At 43.0% G+C, this 21,170-nt stretch overlaps 1 protein-coding gene across 1 annotated transcript; it reads left to right on the top strand.

Moving 5' to 3' along the window:
* The first annotated feature begins 423 nt into the window (after nucleotides 1–423).
* On the top strand, nucleotides 424–7,212 carry CBLN2 (cerebellin 2 precursor). The gene is made up of 3 exons (XM_084848110.1): nucleotides 424–1,092; nucleotides 4,553–4,672; nucleotides 5,150–7,212. The coding sequence occupies exons 1-3, from the start codon at nucleotides 757–759 to the stop codon at nucleotides 5,345–5,347; spliced, it is 654 nt and encodes a 217-aa protein (XP_084704236.1). The 5' UTR covers nucleotides 424–756; the 3' UTR covers nucleotides 5,348–7,212.
* The last annotated feature ends 13,958 nt before the right edge of the window (nucleotides 7,213–21,170 follow it).

Below are 21,170 nucleotides of genomic sequence, written 5' to 3'. Positions count from 1 at the left end.
CGGCCTGACTACATGCCCCACTGTACAAATTCATGGGAGAACTCGGAAGCTTGTGCTTTTAAGGTATGTCACCATACCCCAGTGAACCCTGCAGCGGGGATGACAAAAGGGGCGAGGAGTTTCAGGAGTTTGCTTCTCCGTCTCGTGAAGACACCTTTTCCTCCAGGAAAACACGCGCGCGCCACCAGTCGTACCGATCAGACTTGTTTGCTACGGTGGGGAACAAGACGTTGGACTAGACGGGCCGCTGGTCTGACCCAGAAGTTGTTAGTGGCTCTGCATCCTTGGTGGGAACTCGGGCGCTGCTGAGCGCCCTCGGGGTCTTGGGTTCGCTTTCTCTGGCTAGCCTGAGAGAGGCTGAGAAACACCGCCCCCCCCCGGCCACACCGTGTGTTTCCTTCGCCCCCTCACGCCACCGGGGGGGGCCCTCCGGCGGTCTAGCCCGCGGGGAGGGGGGCGGAGCCGCGCCGCGCCGCGCCTGGCTCCCCTCGTGTGACCGTCGCTCCGCCGCTCTCTTTGCTCCTGCAGGTTGCAGCCGCTCCGCGCCTCCCGCCTCCCTGTGAGGTCGCCCCTGGGCCCCGCCGGCGAGAGAAGCAGCGCGGGGAGGGGCCCCGGAAGGCGGCGGCCGCCCTCGCTAGCGCGCGCCCTCGGGCGGCGCTCTCCGAGCCAAGCCGCCGCCCGCCCAAGGCCCACGGCAGCAGCGCCCGCCCGCCGCCCCCCCTGGACTCCGCGGCTGGTGACGGGGCCCGCAGCAAGATGCCCGGGCGGCGGCGGCGGCTGCGGCGGCGGGGGGCGCCGGCGGGGCCCGCGGGCAGCTACTCGTGCGCGGCGGCGACGCTGGCCCTCCTGCTCTTCCTGCTGCCCGCCGGCTGCCCGGTGGCGGGCGGCCAGAACGACACGGAGCCCATCGTGCTGGAGGGCAAGTGCCTGGTGGTGTGCGACTCCAGCCCGTCCGCCGACGGCGCCATCACCTCGTCGCTCGGCATCTCCGTGCGCTCCGGCAGCGCCAAGGTGGCCTTCTCGGCCACGCGCAGCACCAACCACGAGCCGTCCGAGATGAGCAACCGCACCATGACCATCTACTTCGACCAGGTCAGGCGGCGCCGGCGTTCCCGCCCTCCTCGCCCCTCCGCAGCCTCTCCTTCCCCTCCTCCCTCGCCGACGAAGCCCCGCCCCGCGAGCGGCGGCGGCGGCGGCAAACCCGAGTCTCCTCCCACCCGGCCCTGCATTCCCTCCTCGATCACCTCCAGCCCCTTCCTCCAGCGAAGCCCCTTCAAGCCCCCGCACCGACCGTTCTGGGGACTTGCTGGCGTAGAAGAGCCGCCCGCCAGTTAGTCGTGGCCTTTTCCTCGGCTTCCGCATTTCCTGCCCCAATTCATCCTTTCCCTGCCTAGCGCAAGGCAATTTGACCCCCCCCCCATACAGAAATCAATCAGAATGACACTTGGATCTTGCTTGTTGGAGGGCAGAGCTGCCGATGGGACAGCTCTGCCTGCCATCATCTCACTGCTGCCCCACAGCATCTGCCAACCTGAGGCAGCTGCCTCACTCTGCTTAATGATAGGGCTGGCCCTGCCAATCACCTCTGTTCATGGCTAGCTTCTTCCACCAACTCATTGTCCATTCTCCTCTTAGCTCCAGGCCTTTTCCACAAGATCAGCTAGCCTATTCAGCCCTAACTTCCATCTTCTACACGCAATCTATCCTTCAGTACCAGCTACCCTTCTGCCTTCCCAGATCTTTGCCCAGATTCCAGCACCAGTGATTTCCTCCTGAAACCTCTCTAGCCGTGTCTTTCTTCATCAGTGACCCCTCTCAAGTTCAAGAGGAACCACCTTAGACTCAGAGTCAGCATCCTTGTGGTGGCGCATCAACCTCTCCTTGGATGGCTACCATGGCTTCCTAATGAGTATGGTGTAAGTTCCCCATCTAGCAGTGTAGGCACCAGCAAGTAGCAGCAGCAGATACTAGGGGGCACCTTGCTGACCCTGTTTAGAACAAGCATGATGTCAACACAGGTGCCCTTTTCTAAGACAAGCTGGCAACATCCTTACATCCCATTTCACCCTGGATTGGCTCTGCCCTACCTTATCTCAACAAGGAAACCAGACAGGCATTTGTAGAAAAGCAGCCTGGGGAAATCCGCAGAATTGGGTGTAGTGCAGAGTGGGGACAGTCGAAGGCACTGCAGGCTTAAGCTTTTTCTCTTGACTCATTTGAGGCAACCTACATGCTTTTAGGATTGCTCTATTGTACTATAGCAGCCCAGGAGGATACAAAAGGGATGCATCAGGATTGTTAATAGATCCTTAAGATATCGATACAAATGTAATACCTCAAACTAAATACAGTCAGATAATTTAGAATTATTCAGTATAGATCATGGCTTTCTATTCCTCCATTCATCTGACCTCCCTAACCAAAGAATTCCATCTTGAGTTCCCATATGTACTCAGTTTTGTACCTGTTTTGCTGTTATAAACTTGGAGAAGAAATGTGTTGACATGAGATAGGCATATGGTTTTTTGTTTGTTTGAATATAATTATTCTACTGCCTCCTTCCCTCCCAACCAAAGGCAGAGTGCTATAATATCAGATGCTACATACATGTTTTGTGTCCCACCATTTTGTTCATAAAGTCTGTTTATCCCTTTGATGCCATGACACATTGCCTTTCAAAAATAATAACCTTAGAATTGTAATATTGATTATTTGTTTGCTTTGTGTGTGTGTGCGTGCGTGCATGGAACTTTCATTAACAATTGGCAGTTTCTGTTTAGAAGATTAAGGCTACAATCCTATTCACACTTACCTGAATTCAGTGATGCGTATAGTGCGATCCTGTACATGTCTGCTCAGAATAAGTCTCACTAAGTTCAGGTACGTGAGTAGACTTCTAAGTAGACATGCATAGGATTGTACTGTAAGGAAAATATGGTAAGGAAATCTTTGCTTATTGTTTTACATTCTTAAACACAAGTCCTAAATCTGGACTAGATAGGGTCAGTTTCCAAGCTCACATATAAAGGAAAGCCAAGCTCTTTCACTAACTTTTTAATAGCTTTTCCATTCATTTGCATGTCCATGTACATACACACATACACCTTGAACCTATAGAATGGATAACATGAGACATGCTCCCAGCTCTGAACAAGGAGATACCTGGCAGGCAAACAGAAAAAAAATCCTAGGAGCTCTGGTCTTCCATGGTTCGTAGAAGCACCGAGTGCGATTTTGACAATTATTTGTTGCAGAAAGATAGCAGGAGGCTGTAATAGCTCTTGTGGGCTTCCAGGCAGACCTTTTATTGAGCAGTTGCCCTGCCTCATTCACATAATCTTATAGGGGATCCAGATGATAACATCTTCCACTTGTAAATCTCCTGTATTTTCCCACCACTTTTGCCATCTTTTTTCTTACTACAGAAAGTCTGTTAAGAGGGAAAGGGGGAATAGCTGCACAATCTCTTTTAACTGGTAGTTCTAGGAGCCCTCTGTCTGGATGCACCTCTACTCAGCTGTCATCATAAGAGCCCAGTCAAGTTGTTGCAACCAGTTCTCTAAGAAGGCAGATTCAGGCAGAGGATTTGATTCTGCAGCTAATGCAAGTGTTAATTATACAAAGAACCTCAAACATTTGGTTTGGGGTGGTTTCTAGTTCTATCATTGCCAGCTCTCATTCACATTTCTTTAGTGCAGTCTGAGTTGCGCTTGGTTGTAGGAAGCCAGATTGAAGCATGTATATTCCTGGGAGAAGCCTCTCTTTATGGATCCATGTTCTCCCCCTCTTTTCTTTCTCTGCAAGATGCTTTTCATAACTTGGCTCAAGGTATCATTTTACATTATTCTAATTGGCAAATCGCATTCACTTTTACCACTAAGTCCATGTACTAAGTCTCTGCGGGTTAAAATGCATCTACCCTTCTTCTTTGTTCAAGCTTAATTGACTTAGTCCCTATGCTACAGGATGGGAGTGGTGAGAGAAAAGAGAATGAGGGATCTAAATTGCAAGGAAATGGGGTTACTTGTTTAAAATTTGAACCATTCCACCATTTTATCACATGAGACATGACTAAGTCTATTTTGTTTCACATTAACATTGCAAGCCCCAAGAGACATAATTAGTTTCAATACTGTCACATGAAAATGTAAAATCCTCCGCTGACTTGTTTAATAGGTTCTTTTCTCCTTTCATTTTGTGTGTCTCAGCAATGATATATTATGTTTTCTCCTCCACTGTGAAGACCCAGGCTGCCACCATGCTCCTTTCATTCTCTTGAAGAGGCTTTGGGTGCACCACTGTGTAAATCAATTAGCTGTCTGAACTGATCCTTTTAAAACACTTTGGAAACAGACTCCTTCCCCCTGCAGTCCATTTTAATTGTACAGCAAATGCCAATGGCTTTGTATTGCTTGGGGAGTTGATTGAGAATTCTCCTTCTTTCCCCCGCCCTCCTTTCCCACCTTCCATACACTGAAGCCATGACCTGATTCTTTCTTTCTTTCTTTCTTTCTTTCTTTCTTTCTTTCTTCCTGTCTTTTTCTCTCTCCAGGTATTAGTTAATATTGGCAACCATTTTGACCTGGCTTCCAGTATATTTGTAGCACCAAGAAAAGGAATTTATAGTTTCAGCTTCCATGTTGTGAAAGTATATAACAGACAAACTATCCAGGTATGTACTGTCATGTACATTGGGTACATGTACTCTTCATTGGGGTGATTTTTTCTTGCTGTTCAAAATTGTTCACATAAAGGCTGGTGAAATTGCATATGTAGTGAAACATAATGAGGAAATAATGTATGCACTGAATGTTTTATTAATATGCTCTTCATCAGCAATGGGATGGTATCAGTTCCCTCAGCCAATGCTATAATTCTGATAGGACTTGCTGGCAGCCAGAGCCAGGTTTAGTTTGTGGTAGCAGGTCTTTTTGACTCTGCTATCTCAAGTATTGTCCTGCAAGGATGCAGCTCTACTGTCTCCTACTCTGGCCTCCCTCCTCTATTTTTGACTTCCTGCTTCTATGGAACTCACTTTTGTATTTGGGGTGGAGTTTAGAATGTGAATGTGTTATATTGGGATGTAAAGCTAAAAAAATTTAAATTAAAAAAAACATACAAGACCATTCATATTGTGTTTCTTTTGCAGGTAAGTTTAATGCAAAACGGCTATCCGGTGATTTCAGCATTTGCTGGGGACCAAGATGTCACCAGAGAAGCAGCCAGCAATGGGGTCTTGCTACTTATGGAAAGAGAAGACAAAGTGCATCTCAAACTGGAAAGAGGGAACCTCATGGGAGGATGGAAATACTCAACCTTTTCCGGCTTCTTAGTTTTTCCGCTATAAAGGGAGCTCAAGGAGAAGCCTAGTCTGCAAGCTGGAACAAGGATCCAGTCAATAAAAACAACATCAACACACAAGAACCCTCCTCCCCCCACCCAGAACTTGGCTAGACATGCCAATAATTTCAGCTACCCAGTCAGACTGCCATAATAGAAGAATGAGAAACCTTCTTGATGCCACTCTTTGCTTTGACTCTTGACCGTTCCTTGGGAAACCTGCGGCTCTGATTAGTTTTAGATGACAGTGATCTTTAAGAGAAATGAAATTATCAACCTGAGCAATTTGTACCTGTGATTGTAAAGTCAATTTTGGATTTTATTGTTGGGATCATTGACTTTCCTCCCTTCATTCTCTTTCTGTTGTTCTCCTGAAGAGACATGTTAATTGGGACCACGTAACTGCTTGTCCAGGGCTTACCCCAAAGCCAGAAGAACCTGACATCTGATGTCCTTGCAACGCTTTCATTTTCTGTGTTAATATAGCCTTAAAAAAAAAACACCACCAAGACAAAAATAAGAATGGCTTCAATTTCACTCCTGTATCTTCTGGGGGAGGGAAATCCTTGGACATTACTGCGTCAAGAAGTGCTTTATCCAGTGAAGCAAATTTTGCACGATTGGAAACTATTTTATTTTGTGTTACTTAAGTTTTTCCATCATCATTCTTTTCTTTTTCTGACTCTTTTTGTGCTAAAGAAGCAAGCTCGATCGATCAATAAGATAAAGCAAGCACAAATATACCCCGTAGCTTGCGGTGAAACTAACGAGTGAACAGTTCTGCTTGCTCTATCCAGCTGATCTAAAGGAAGCGTTTTTCGAGGGTGAGGAAGACACTGCACAATCTGATTTTTGAGTTACAATCTGGAAAGGGAATGACATTTCTGAATTGGTCTGACATTTCCAGAATCTATTCCAGAAGGCTGTGAATATCTTATTTGAACATACCATAAAATAATAGCATTCCTTTGCATTACTGGGAGTTCTGTGGTGCTTTCCTGATCTTTATTTGATGGATTTGATTACTAATGCTTGAATATGCAGTGGTTTGGCCTCTTTTGAGTGTTCCAATATCTTCCCTCTGGTTTAGACAAAAACAGATTTTCACACCAAATCTGCAAGGATCAGACATATATCAACAGTTGCTGTTAATATGTGTGACAGAAACAGGGACATTGAAATCCTGAGGCTTTGAAAGCTTACTAAGGTTTATGTGGTTTTAGCTTTGAATACACCATACATTGTATATTTTATTTATTTATTTAGTTTGACGCTTCCCCTATTAGCATCCAAAGACTTTTGAGTAGTCTTAATCCAATACTGTATACCAGAAAGGTCATTGATTCCAAATGATAAAAGAAGAAACCTCAGGTTGAATTCAAATTCACCTTCTATGTGTCAATGTAACCAAAATGCTGATGAACTTTAGATTCAGAATAAATGGGTTTCATGTCCAATTTGCCTTCTTTTCACTTTTATGTAAGTGTCAAAAGTGCAACACAGGGAAAAGTGCAGCTTTGGCTCAAAGTAATCAGGATTTTGTAAAAAAAAAAAAAAGTCTTTTTGCTTAATTTGTTTTTAAATTCATATTTCAATTATGTTGTTGAGCAGCTGGGTAGATTGGAATTCTATTTCTTTTTTTGTTGTGTTAGTTGCTCTCCCCTTAAGAAATAAATATAATGCAAATGATGTTTTCAGAATACAAGTGGTAAACATGTTGCATTGCATGTCAGAATTCTGGTGGACACGTTTTCATTGTAAATTTGTCATTAAAGGTTAGTTTTAAAAAATCGTTAGCTTTAAAAAATCATAGAAATAGTTACTCTACCTGTGTTAATTGTAGCTCTTCGAATTCTAAAAGAGAATAATTCTAAAAACCAATGGTGTTGTTCTCTCCCCACTTCTGTTTTGTTTCTTACTTGTCTTGAAGGGTCCAGTAAATCTAGTCAGTATTGGTGTTAGGTTTGATTTTGATGTCTCGACACTTGTGTACCAGACTTCACATTTGCAAGCAGCTTTGCACACATAGAGCCTGTATATATAAGCCCTGTGCACATGATCTTTGCACTTTGCTTTTGTGGTGGATAGACTTTGTGGATAGGGCCTATGCACACTGGAGCCTATGACAATGTGAATTCCAAGGGTGAGTGGGTTGGGCTGTACAATCCCAATCAAATCATATTTGGAGAATGGGGAAAGTCTGGACAGCGCGTTAGGTTCCCATGAGTTGTAAAGATAAATGGATTTCCTCCATTCCATCCCTTTATTGTTTTGTGGGTTTGCTCTACCCTGCATTCAATGCTGCTTGAATTCCAGTTTAAGAAGACAAAATTCTAACATGAATTCTGAAATTGGAGCATGGGGTGGGAACCCGTGGTCCTCCAGATGTTGGACTACAACTCCCATCATCCCTGGCCATGCTGGTTGGGGTTGAAGGGAGTTAGAGTCCAGCAACATCTGGAGGGCCACAGGTTCCCCACCCTTGATGTATAGTTTGACACAGGTTTCAGGCCACTTACATTTTCCACCCTCCCTTTTTGTTATCAGGGCATATGTGCACATTGATAAAACACTGCCAACCCCCCCAGTCTTTAGTAACTGTTCATAAGATTGCATCAAAATGCTTTTGTGTATAGTTTTATCAATGTTAATTTGTGCTTCTAATGTAGAAGAGAGGAAAGAAATGACTGCAATAAAAGAACGGAAAGCTGTGGCAAACTGCACACTATGCATGTTTTAAAACAGGACAATGGAGAATTTCTAATACAGCAGTCTTGCTTTGGAAGCACAAACTAGTGAACTTGTACTCCAAAATTTGGATAGTAAATTGGAAAAGGATAATTAATTTTCTGCAGCAATCATTTTTGTTGTGTTGTAGAGCAGACTTCAGTTGCAAATACTGCAAGGTCTTAGGTGAGTCAGAGCGTTGAAAATTGGTTGATCCAATATAAAAACTAATCCTGAAAATGGACCATTGCTTTTAGAGTATCTTATTTTTAAATACATCATAGTCATTTTTAAGGCACCACATAGTAATTTAGTAAATTACTTAACATATATTGGAATATAATATCTTGTATTAGCATCATATGTCAAGGAATGGGAAATAAGGACATTATCTTGGCAGCCTGTTGTACTGGAGAAAAGGTCCTCTAGAAACACTGAATATGGGATTTCTTTGAAAGCTTCATTTCATCTTCACCTTAGTCTTGCACCCAGAATTCCTTTTACTGCATTAATATCTACAGCAGAGGTTCTAAATGGGGACAAAGGATTTAAATAAGAGTCTAACTTGTAATTAAAATGAAATAGGAAGAGGATATATTTTTCTACAATATTTCAATTTCCTTGGTTTATTTCCACTTGTCAGCAAGACAGTGGAAACCTTTCCTTCCTTCCTTCCTTCCTTCCTTCCTTCCTTCCTTCCTTCCTTTATTAACTGTAACCTCCACAAATGCCTTATTGATATAATTGAGAACTTGAAATATTGAAATACCTGTAGCAGGAATATGGCATACATTCACAGTATTTAAAAATTCACAGTAATTAAAATTGAGCCACTCTGGTTTAAGCTGTAGGATGAAACTGGAGAATCAAATACAGAAGCTACTGAAATATTTCCAGTTGACAGCCCTTTTTAAAATCTCATGGAATTTTATCTTATTTTGAAATAAAGTTAAAAATACAGGTGATAAAATAGAACACACAATACAACATGATCGCTGAAGAAGTAAAGGAAGTAACTGATTATAATCCTTAATATAACATGGAAATGCTTGCAGAACAACTTGAGTAAAACACCATAAAGAGAAGCTAATGAAAGACTGGATATCTAAATTAGTGAGTGAGTGTGTGTGTGTGTATAGGGCAAATCATAGGGTTTTTTTTTTTAAAGGCATCAGTACTCGTTTAGAATTTGGTCAGAAACTCGAAGGGCTTCCACATTGGGTGGGGGTGGGTGGGTGGGTGGGTGGGGGAAGGAAACCATGGTGCCATAATATCTTTTTTAAAATTAGGATTCTTTGCTGCACTTGCTGACTAGATTTGTACATTATCATAGTCTCCCAAATGTTATCGATCTACTGCTGCATAGATGGTTGCTTAGGAGACTTCCAGTTACGTGCTATACATGACTATGCCACTGTATACAACTGCTGCTGATTTTTTTCCTATAGAAATATATGGAAACTTAGATTCATTTCATTTTGTCAATTTTGGAGGTAGCAGTGCTGGTAGAAGTGTATTTAAATAAGAAGAACACATGCTGAAAAGCCAGAGTGCCAACCATGGAAAATTTGCTATGCCTAAAAGCAGGAACCTAAGCATAATTACTCAGAGGTCAGTCCTGTTGAGTTCAATGGGACTTATTCCTTAGTAACTAATCCTAAACATGTAGACTAAGGCACACTTACCTGAAAGTAAGTCACATTCAACTCAATGGAACCTACTTCTAAGTAACCATACTTAGGATTGCATTCTGAGGCTACAATTGCACATTACAGACAACGTATGACTGCCACTGAAAGCAGTAGTCCTATATTTCCCCCTTGTATATCCTTTGTAATTATTAGTAAGTTAAAATATGTAACACAAAGTTATTATGTTGTGAGTTTTCCCGCTTTTGTGGTATTTCCTTGGCTGCCACTTGCAAGTGTAGTAATCATAATAATGAGATAACATCAGGAGCTTTTCTACACAAGGCATATATTATGTGCTAGTGATGCCTTACAGTTATTTCTGGGTTCTTTAGATGATGTCCTCCAATGATCCTCCAATTTTGCTTCTGTTTTTTAAGAGCAGTTTCCCAGTTGTTTTAGAGCCAGGAGAATACAGTTTTATTTCTGAAAGTGAAAAAACTACTTTTCTGTTTGCACTATTCTGCTATAGCACAGTGCCATCTAGAGGTTATGTAGCAGAAAAGCAGGAAAGGAAACGCTCTTTGTGTAGAGGTCAGTTCTCAATTCTGTGACAAAACAGAAAGTAGATACAGTAATTAACAGCCTCGTGTTGGAAAGCTCCAGGTCATACATTTTGCCTTACCAAATATTACAGAACAGAGGGACAAAACAGAAGGAAGTTTTATCTGGACCTTGCATATTTTAAAACTATTCATAGCATCTACCTGGGTGGGATCAGGGCCACAGTAGTGGGAGATGAGGGTTAAGCATTTTCCCCATGCCATGGCATTCTCTTAATCCAAATGTTCAACTATCAGAGCTGTTGTTTGCCTATGGGGGAAAACGTACAGGTCCCATATGGGTTTCTCCAGTTCTGGGAAGAGGGCAGCTAATTCAGCTTGGGAAAATAGCATGGGAAGAAAGATTTAAATCCTCTCCTAGCACCACAGCTCTGACCCAAACCCTCCCATTATATATACTATTCAGATAGATGGATAGATAAATTATTGTGGGAGACCACTGAGCTCCTGCATCGTGTCTGGGTTGGCCCAGAAAGGAGACATAGCACTAGTGTTTTTGGTGGAAGCCTCACTAAAATTAATGGTACTTAAGTTGGAATTGTGTGCATACTTTCCTGGAATAAGTCGGTTGAACACAATGAACTTCTGAATAAGCATGCATAGGATTGTTCTGCCTATGTTTACTTAAATTGTATTAATCCATGGGACCTAGATGAGACTAATGTTGAATTGTATCCAGTGTCTGAGACGTAGGTTGCTGATTACGAATGTGCAAAATAAAATAGCCTATTAATGTAGAGAGGCTAGGCTTTCACATGCTTACCTGAACATAAGTTCCATTGTACTCTTCCATCTCTGCATTCTGCAGGTGGGCCCTTTAGCTGTGGTAAGTTGAAGACTTGTAAGGGAAATGCTTGCACTGATGAAGTTCTAGCACTGAGAATTTTACATGGGAATTCTGTAAGAGCTTGATGAGCAAAGCACTGCAGTGTTTCTAGTTTCACCGAGTTCAGTGGAATTCAGGGATGCTTTGCATCACTCCAGAACAAACCATTTATGAAGGGAAAAACTTAGTCTTTATAGAATGAGGGCTACAGTCTTTTTCCACTTTAAAGCAAAAGTATCAGAATTAATAATAAGCCTATAAAGGCATGGTCAGAACGTGATTTCTTGGTTAAACCAGTGAAACTAATATTTCATTGCCAAATAGAATGTGTGGAAGGGCAGACTTTGAATTTTAAAATATAAAAATCCATGTATAAGTAACACTTTTGGAACTACTCTTGTTTGTGTCATGAATTTAAGAACTGATGCCATTTAAAAACAAATGGATATTGACATGGTCATCTTCCAACCCTCTTGGAACTCTAGTAATTTAGGGCACAATCCTATCAAGATCGGCAGCCGCCTCTGAACTCGGAGGTGACTGCCTATCCAAAGCAAAGCAGGAGAGGTGGAAGTGGGAATATTCCCTCCACACCTCTCCTGTCCTGCTATTTTCCACTAGACAGCCATTTTCAGCTGTCTAGTTGCAGGGGGCCTGACCGGGAGAGGAGGCTGCTGTACAACACATTGGATGTGTCGTACACGCAGTTCTGCTCTCCCTCCCAGAATGCCCCTTTTCAGTCGCTCCTCTTCCTAGCATGGAGGACAGGGCTTGTCCCTGCTGCCTCGGAGGCAGCATGGACATGGGGGGGTCGGTTTCCAGGAACCGACCTTGGAGTGCAGGCTCTGAGGTCAGTTCCTGGAAAACGCCATATCCTATGGCACTCTAGACAGTGTCTTGTGGCCCTAGGATTGCTCCCTTAAAGTACTTTTAAAGAAAGGCAAATTTGTCCTTGCTCCATGGATGCAACAGACAAGTGCCTTCTTCTCCTGTCTGCAATGGTGTTTGAAACTCAGCTCTATCCTACAGGAGATGTGGGACAAGGCCATAGAGCCAGATAGCCACACGGTAGAGCAGAAGGGACTGAACCTGTCTGGCCCTTTACTGTTGGGGAGTTTGGGGTTAGTTGAGATGTAACAGTCCTAATTTGTACAGATCATCCAGTTTACAGTGGCAGGATGGCTTGGTCTGCTAGTCTGTAGCAGAATGAGCACTTTTTCAATGATGAGTGTTTCCTGTCAAGTAAATCAGGTTATAATGATGCCATGTCATTTAACTGAGCACCTATTGTTTGTAGAATGATTTTGATTCAATAGTGGAACTAGGATGGGTAGATTCCCCCCACCCGCACTGTACAGTTCCCAAAATCTGCTCCAGAGGGCTGGGAAATTCTGTCAGGCAACATGGAGGGCTGCAGGGAAGAGGAGAGAGGGAGAAAGTTACGTTGTGCTAACAGACGTCTGCTAGCATGGTATTAGATTTCACCCATTGTGTATTGGGGTGCCAGTGACAATGCCCTAAAAGGACGACAGCAGAGAAACACTAACCTTTGAATTAATACACAAAATGCACATTTGAGGGCTGGACAGTAACCCTTACCTGAGCTCTTAATAAAGACTTGTGTATCACAGTGTGTAACCATTTCTTTCAGATAAGTAGCACACCAGGCTGGGTGCTCAGGTTGCTCATTGACATGAAGTGTAGACAGGCAACAATAGAATAAAGCTCACAGTACCTGAATGAAAACTCTTTATTTTCATTCAGAAGGAAAACACTTGGTCTTTTATGAAAGGATTTATCCCAATTACTTTTTTGATAGTACCTCTTGTCTGAATTTTTCATGACCCAAATGGATTTCAATTCCTTCTTTGAATCCCAGCCTTGGATAATTAAGACTGTATTGTGGATGGCCAAATGTTTGCCTTTTGAGCAACAGTAACACTGTGCATATGGGATGGTTCAGCTATTATTGCCAAAACTATTTTTTGAACTGGATTTGTTCTGCAAGTATGTGGATTTGTTATGACCTTGATGTGGCTGCTGTTGGTTTGGCAGGGAGTGGGGAAGGAGAAAGTGTTATTTTATTGACTCCCATCCCATGGGACACACAGATCTGCAGGCAGCAGTTATTGCTTAATAGTAGAGCTGTCGGATAACTATCCAGTTTTAGTTGATTAATCATCTGTTTTTTCATAGATTAAATTTGAACATTAATAGAGCCTCAATATAGGTGCCGTGTTGAGATACTGAAGGAAATGCAAGATAATTTACAAAATAAAAACTACCACTAATTCTTAGAAGGAAAGTCTATGTTTGATAATATTGTTTTCTTATTCCCTATTACAGTACCAAAACAGCCTCATAACCAAATAAATCTAGTTATAAGATGATTAATCTACCAATTAAACTTGCAGCCTGACAGTATAGTATTGCGATAACTAAATATAGTAGTACTGATGAAGTCTGATTCTCAGCAACATTCCTTTACCTTTATATATTTGTTTACCAAAGAAACAAACTTCCCCTACTCATCTCAGTAAAAGCTGGGGTAGTGGAAAAGGCCTGGGCATTCTAATTATGAGAATTATTTTTGGACTGGAGCTTGAGATTTTATGCTAACATTTGAATTCTAGAATACACTGACATAACACTCCAAAGCTGAAATTCTTTCCCAAACTGATAAATTGCTCAGAATTAAGACTCTGAGATTCAGCTTTCTAAATTCAAAATCACAATAATAACTGCTTCTTCTATCAGACCAAGATCCATTTTATTCAGCTAATGTCAATTTCATATTCCCCAAAATTTGTTTTAAGCTTACTATATACCAATAAGAAAGCAGTATCGTTTTAAATATCTTTCTTTCCTCTTATTCCAGACTTAACTACCTCTGAATTAAGTTTTACAAAACAGTTGGTAAAGAGATCAGCGCACAACTGAAACAATGCACTAATATTTGTATGGGTGGTGGTCCCACAAACTTGTTAAACAGAAAAGAATGTAGCTGTTGAAGTTATTCATACTAAATGGGTCAAAGAAAATGTGCTGATGTTTAATTTGTGAGCAGCAGCCATACTGACCTGTTAGCAGTTAATTAAACTCATCAGAAGTGAGCTCTCAGAAGTTAAATTAGAAAATAAACATAATTTTGTTGTGGTGCAATAATCATTGTTGCCTTTAAGGAATCATGCCATTATAGCCATAGCTAATTTAACTGTGTATGCTTTCTTAGTGTAAATCATAAGAGCAAGTAATTAGTGGTAGTATTAAATTAGCAATACATGGTTAACACCTGTATAGGGGGTTGCTCTAATTAGTTAAGGTCCCAAGGATTAGGCATGTGTTTAAGTGCTTTTAACACCTAATAGAAAGTAATTTTAAATATAAAATATGTATTTGTATAGAATTAAGTTTAGAAAATTAATTATTTTTTAATAAAATTATATACAGTAGGATGCAGTGGTGACCTACTGCTGGTGGTGAGCACTGCTGGTTCCCAGTGGTGGCAATGGTTTTTTTTTTTTGTGAACCGCCCAGAGAGCTTCGGCTATTGGGCGGTATAGAAATGAAATAAAATAAATAAATAAATAAATAAATAAATAAATGTGGCGCTTCCAGGGCGAGCTCCCAAACCAGAAATTCAAGTTTCTGGAAGGGGCAGGTCATGCTTTCCAGAAATGTGTGTTTCTGGTCGTTTGAGGGCTTGTTCCCAGAAGCACTACGCCACCGCCGTCGGTGGTGGGACCACATGCAGTGCTGCCAAACCGCCGCCACCACTGGAGCTGGCCACGCACCCTGGGAATTGTTGAAGCTCACTGCTAGCCGTAGGGCACTGTGGGATCCTACCCCTTATGTTTACATAGTTCATATAGACTATATGCAAGTATATATGTCTTTATATAAATAATTTGTACATTATTCAGTAGAGTGCAATTGTGTTGACCTACAGGAAGCAAAAGAGGCCAGTGCTGAACTCAGTTGATCAATTTGGTACTCTGGATCCAGTGCAATTGGTCAAATCTGAATTCTGGCTCTTTTTCACCTGAACTGAGACCAGGCCAATCTGATTTGTCCATAGTCATTTCTGTTGTCCATAGGTCAGCACTGGGGCACTCAGGGGCTACCGTTTGCAGCTATGGTTCGGTTGCATTCTGAGGCTAGGTAGCAAAAACCTTGATTTGCAAAAATGTTAATGATGATGCAAAAAGAGGATCAGTATCATATTTCTGTGAAATTTTCTAAACTGTTCTTTTGATTTAACACTACAAAGTATAGATCTCTAGATGACTTGAGCAACAGAAAGCTGTTTACACAAACAAGGTTTTGCTAGTTTGCTTTATTATTAGCATATCTCAATAAAAATATCCCAATGAGAGAGAGAGAATTAATAAATATTACTACATTTCTATTAATAAGAATAATCATCTCCAGAATAATTACCTTGAAATAATTGGTATGCTCTGACCAAGAAGGGTTTTTAAGGGCCCAGTGTGTATGTTTTCAAGACATGGTGTTTTCAAAACATGTACTTTTGTAGTGCATTGGTACAGTGCTGTCCACTGTACCTGAAGTCAGGAAGCTAGTGTAGGTGGCACTGGCCAAGCTGTGTGGTACGCAGCTCGTGGCCTGTCCTCGCCTTAGCCCTCAGCATTTGCTGCCTCACTCTGCCTAATGTCTTTGTCTCTAGGAGGGCTAGGGTTAGGGTAATTCTCCCCCTGGCCAGGCTTAGAGGTGGACTCTAGCCCTTGCTCCCCCGCCCCGTTTTCTGGAGCCATGCTATTATACATCTTACATAAATGTACAAATTCGGTTCTTCTAGATTTTTTGTTTTGTTTCTAAATTAGTGTCAGAATCCAAAAAGATGTTTACGGAGCACCACTCTACACAGGGCTTTCCTGGTCTGCTTTTCCAGCTGTAGGCTCAAGCTCCTCTTGAGCAGGGTACTACATAGCACAAGGCTGGATCTATACCTACCGCCTTTTTTCGCTTGCAATGAGGTTTCACCGCCCGCCTTTCACATTATGCAGTACCTAGGGATGTCAGAGAATTCCGCGATGGATCTCAGTGAGGCCGAATGCCAGTGCATTCAGCCCCCCGAAATCCATCACGGAACAAAATCCCCGCCCCCCCCATGAAAGGCGCGCGGGACAAAGTCCCCGCCGCCCCCACCCCACAAAAGGCGCGCGAAACGGAGCACTTACCTGCTCCCGTCCACACTGCTTTGCAAATGGCGGCCGTCCTGCGGCCGCCATTCGCTTCCTCTTCATAGCCATGATGGGCTACGTAAATACTTATGTAGCCTATCACGGCTAACGCAGGGATGCCATTTACACTATTGGAAATAGTGCTGGAAATAGTACTGGAAATAGTGCTGGAAAATAGTACTGGAAACCCCAGTGTACGCAAATGGCGGCGGCTACCACCATTTGCGTACATTGGGTTTTTTTCCCCCTGCCATGATCGGCTACGTAAAAATACTTACGTAGCCTATCATGGCAGGGGGGAAAAAACCCCAGCATACGCAAATGGCGGTGGCTATCGCCATTTGCGTATGCTGGGGTTTTCCCCCCTGCCGTGATAGGTTACGTAAATATTTATGTAGCCTATCACGGCTCAATACAGGGACGCAAATGGCGGCAGCTATGACAGCTGCCATTTGCGTCCCTGCAGGGCTGCCCAGCAGCCGGATGTCCGGCTGCGGGCAGCTGGAGACGGCCGGCGGCTACGCGGCTTGGCCGCAGAGTGGAGCCAGCCGGGCAGGATTCCGGGTGAGGGACGGAGCACCTCCCCCCTGTCGAGGATTCCGGGGGAAGGGACAGAGTGCCTCCCCCCCACCGCGGATGCCCCTGTGTGGAGCCAGGTAAGGGATTCATACATCCCTAATAGCACCCACCTTGAATTGGAACCGGAATTTCCCACTTCTGTGCTCCTGCTTTCAATACCCGAATATCCCGATATTTCCCCTTAATGTGCTCTGATTTTCCGCCTTCGCTACCATATCTGGTCGTAGTCCCCTCCCTTGCCTGTCCATATACAGCGGTGTTTGTATTTCCCTCCTGTCCAATCACAGCTCTCGATGGCCCCATGTCTTCTTCCAGCTACTGATCACATAGCTTCCTCAGCAGCCCCCATTTCCTCAGCAACAAGCAAAGGGCTGGATGTGCACACACTTGCCTGATCTTGGAAGCTAAGCAGGGTCGGTCCCGGCCAGTGGTTGGATGGGAGACCAACTGGGAATCAGGCTTCCTGAACTGAGCAGGGTGTTGTTCTCTCCCTTCAAATGAGATTAAGTTTTACCCCCTCCTATCCCCCACTCTGGATGTTGTTGTTGTTGTTAATTAAGGCGTTATCCTCGCAGAATCGGGGCCTCTCCGTGATGGTTTTTTTTCTAATTGAGGCATGATCTTGGAAGCTTCGAAGTTGCGAAGCTTCACAACTTTGAATCTTCAAAGATCATGCCTCAATTAGAAAAAAAACATTGCGGAGAAGCCCCAATTCTGCGAGGATAATGCCTTAATTTAAAAAACACACATCTGGAGCGGGGGATAGGAGGGGGTAAAACTTAGTCTCATTTGAAGGAATAGAACAACCCCCTGCTCAGTGCAGGAAGCCCGATTCCCAGGTGGTCGCCCATCCAACTACTGACTGGGTCCGACCCTGCTTAGCATCTGAGATCAGACAAGCGCGCGTGAACAGGAAAACAGCACAGCACTCAAGGGTGAACCAAGCTCATGCATTTGATGAAGTACTGCAACGGGGAAAATGAGTGAGTGTGAATAATCACGTTTTAATGCGAGAGCGTTTAACCCGACGGGACACCGAATTCATTGCGATGGCGGGCGCAATGTAGATCGGCCCACAGCTGAAAGTGAAAACTGGTAAGAAGTGCTTTCTGTTTGTACATAACGTTCCTTGGATCCCAGATGAGATCTTCAGTTAAAGACATTCTCTTGAGCTGACAAAAGATACATTTGCTAAATTTTAAGCTACGTGAGATATGGTTTTGAGTAAGTTGAACAAAATAATCTATGAACTGATATTTTTAAAAAATTGTGGTGTGCTTTAGAATGCAACTTGCTTTAGAATAAGTGTGGTGCAATCTTATTTAAGAGCATAAACGTTTTTGTTTGTAAAATGGGAGCAATGCCATGACCACTTGTACTGATTTATTTACTAGTATTTTAAAAAAGCGGATTGTTCCAATTGATCACAACCATCATTATGATTATTGTTTATTCCTATTTCTTGCCTCTCTTTAATTTAAATGAAGTGGCTTACAAACATTGGTAGAGCACTCTTAAATTGGGGCAGGGAACTGAAGTGGCAGATTGTTTGCCACTTTCAAAGTCCTGCAGATTTAGGCTGGCCAGAGCAGGCAGTTTGGGGTGGGGGGACTTAATTTTATTTATCTCCAGCATATGTTCCGCCTCCTGCTGCCTGGTTCCAGTGGAGGAGGAAGAGACCTACACCACATGTAGGCTGGCTTAGGAAAGGGGTCCAAACCTGAGGCTTGTGTGGGAACAGAAGGGGTTTGTATCCAATGGATCCCAGACTAACACATCCCTTAAATGCCCTGTTTTGGGGCCTACTGCTAGTAGGCACACTGCCTGCAGTAGTTCTACCTGGGGTGGCCACGTAGGCATCCAAAAAAGGACAAAAATGTTTGTATAACATTTTCATACATTAATTTGTATGTATAGATACAAATTAAGAAATAATTACAGTAGTTTAAATAGAAATACAATACATCTCATAGTGGGCAAGACTGTGTCCAAGTGTTGTGTGTGCCTGCTCATTTGCATGATAACTGTTGATGGGCAGCTTCAAGGCCCCTGTGCTCCCTCCTTTCTTATGGTTAAACGTGCTTTGGACTGAACGTCCCTTCAAACAGAGGACACCTGCAAATAGAGGACTGTCCTTTGTAAAGTAGGGCACATGGCCACCCTAACACAGGTGTAACTGGGGCCCTGGGGTAGATGTGCTCCCCTGCTAGAGGCACGCTTCATCTAATCCTAACCTTCTCCAGCCAGCGGTTCTGGGGGTTAGGATGCAAAATAGTACAGAAAGATGAAAAACACAATACAAAATGAAGAGTTAAACATTAAAATGGGAACTTTGAAAAGTTAAAAAAATAACTAGGAAAATACAACAAAACCTAAACTGTTGTATGTCAACTCCAGTGTTTCCCAAGTACATTTTACTATATATGTGTGTGTGTGTATATGTGTGCCACACACACACACACACACAGAGTATTCTTTATGCAGAGAAATGGCTGTATTTCTTTTCTGTATAATACTAGCACTAGCACGCACTTTGCTATGCAGTTCAGTTAAAAATTTGCTGAGATCTCTACTGAGACACATCTGTTAAATGACTGACTGCAATCTTGGGGACTGAGAATCCAGATGGGGCTGTGACTGGGCAGGAGGAAGTTCATGCTTTTGTTGCAGGCTATCGAGATCTGGTCTGAATATCTGCTTATCAGAGTGGGCAGGCTGGCCGCCATGGTAAGTGGGTGAACCTGTCTCATATCACGTATCGGACTGGGCTGCCTTTTGGTCACTTCCAGCAGAGCGTCTTGTGAAGTATAGTATTATCCTTCAAGTTCACATAACTGTCCAGCTCATGTGAAGTGCTGCGTTGTATTCTCAACCTCTGTGAAAAAACTTTTATACGGGGGAAGCATAAACTGGGGAGTGAGAGAAAGCAAATGCTAAAGCCTCGAGCTATAATGATGCCTCTTCCCAGCCTTTTTTTTCAATATCTTTTTAACCAAGTTAACAGAAATATTTTTCATATACTTAATTCATGCTTTCAAATTGTCCCTGTTTCCTAATATCAAACATTATATAACAACGTAGGTTATCTTTATCAATCTGGAAGGTACAAGTTATAAACAATGAAAAATGTTAATCTAAAATGCATCAGCTCTAATTCATTCCATCTTAGTGTAACATTTCTGCTAAGGAATGTTTCTACCTAAAATACTCTACAGGGAAAAAAAATCTAAATAATTCATTTATTTGCAACAGACTTCTCTCTTTCCTAATCTTTATCTGGTAAGTCAATAAGACCAACTCTTAATTTCCCATGCAATAATTGTAAGTACCTGTCTTTTTCCAATTTTGGACAATTAAAACTCTTGCTGCTGTTAACAAATAATAAATTAATTCAATGTCATTTACACCCAATCTATTTGGATTTATTATATTATATCCAGCCCTGCCCCCCCCCCTCGCTGTGGTTATGCCAGAGTTGGGCTTGGGACCATCAGATCTGCATGTGCGTCCTAGTGAAGCAGTTTCCATACAGATGGAGGATCCTGGGACTCTGATAAGGCAACAAAGAGTGGTGCTGTAAGGTTCAAGTCTTGTGCCAGAGCCACCTAGGTCTGAAGATACCCCTGTTCTTTGGGAAGCACAGGTTGTGCAACCCTGGGGAAGAAGAATGAGTGCAAATGCAAACATCCAAATGCCCCGTCACCACTGACAACTTAAAATCTGCCTCTAGCACCCGGGTTGCTGAAGTGAGTAGGTGTTGTCTTGTGTGCTGGATCTGGCCACTAGGGATGGATGAATCTGTCCAGTTCTTAAAATCTCAAGTTCTTTTCATGCGTAATATGAATAAATTTGTGAATCTGATAGGTAAATTCCTATCAAAACCAAACTGAAACAAAATTCTGACCCATCTGCAGTGGCCAAATTCAATACAGCTAATCCCAGCATGGAGAGGACCATGTTGTGCCTGCCTGCCATATTGCTAGTCAGAAAAACTGAAACAAAGTTCTCACCAATCTCTATTGGCTACCACTTTGCATCCTCCTTTTTCTACACAGTTCTTTCCATAGCCAAACTCTCCTTCCCACTTTGCACATCCTTCTTAAACCCAAACACCTCCATCCCTCTCTGTTCCCATTTCCCCATTCTACTTCTCTCCCCGCCCCCCAGTATATTTCCTGGATGCATGATGGAAATTGATCCCGGGCTCTGAACCAGTATCTCCTTCTGTGTTAGGGCTTATCTC

Source organism: Heloderma suspectum, chromosome 4 (genome assembly GCF_057233095.1).
Source record: "Heloderma suspectum isolate Gila_16-S chromosome 4, 16-S_ref, whole genome shotgun sequence".
Lineage (NCBI taxonomy): Eukaryota > Metazoa > Chordata > Lepidosauria > Squamata > Helodermatidae > Heloderma > Heloderma suspectum.
The sequence above is the reverse complement of the archived record's forward strand: the minus strand, read 5'-3'. Positions and strand labels throughout refer to the sequence as shown.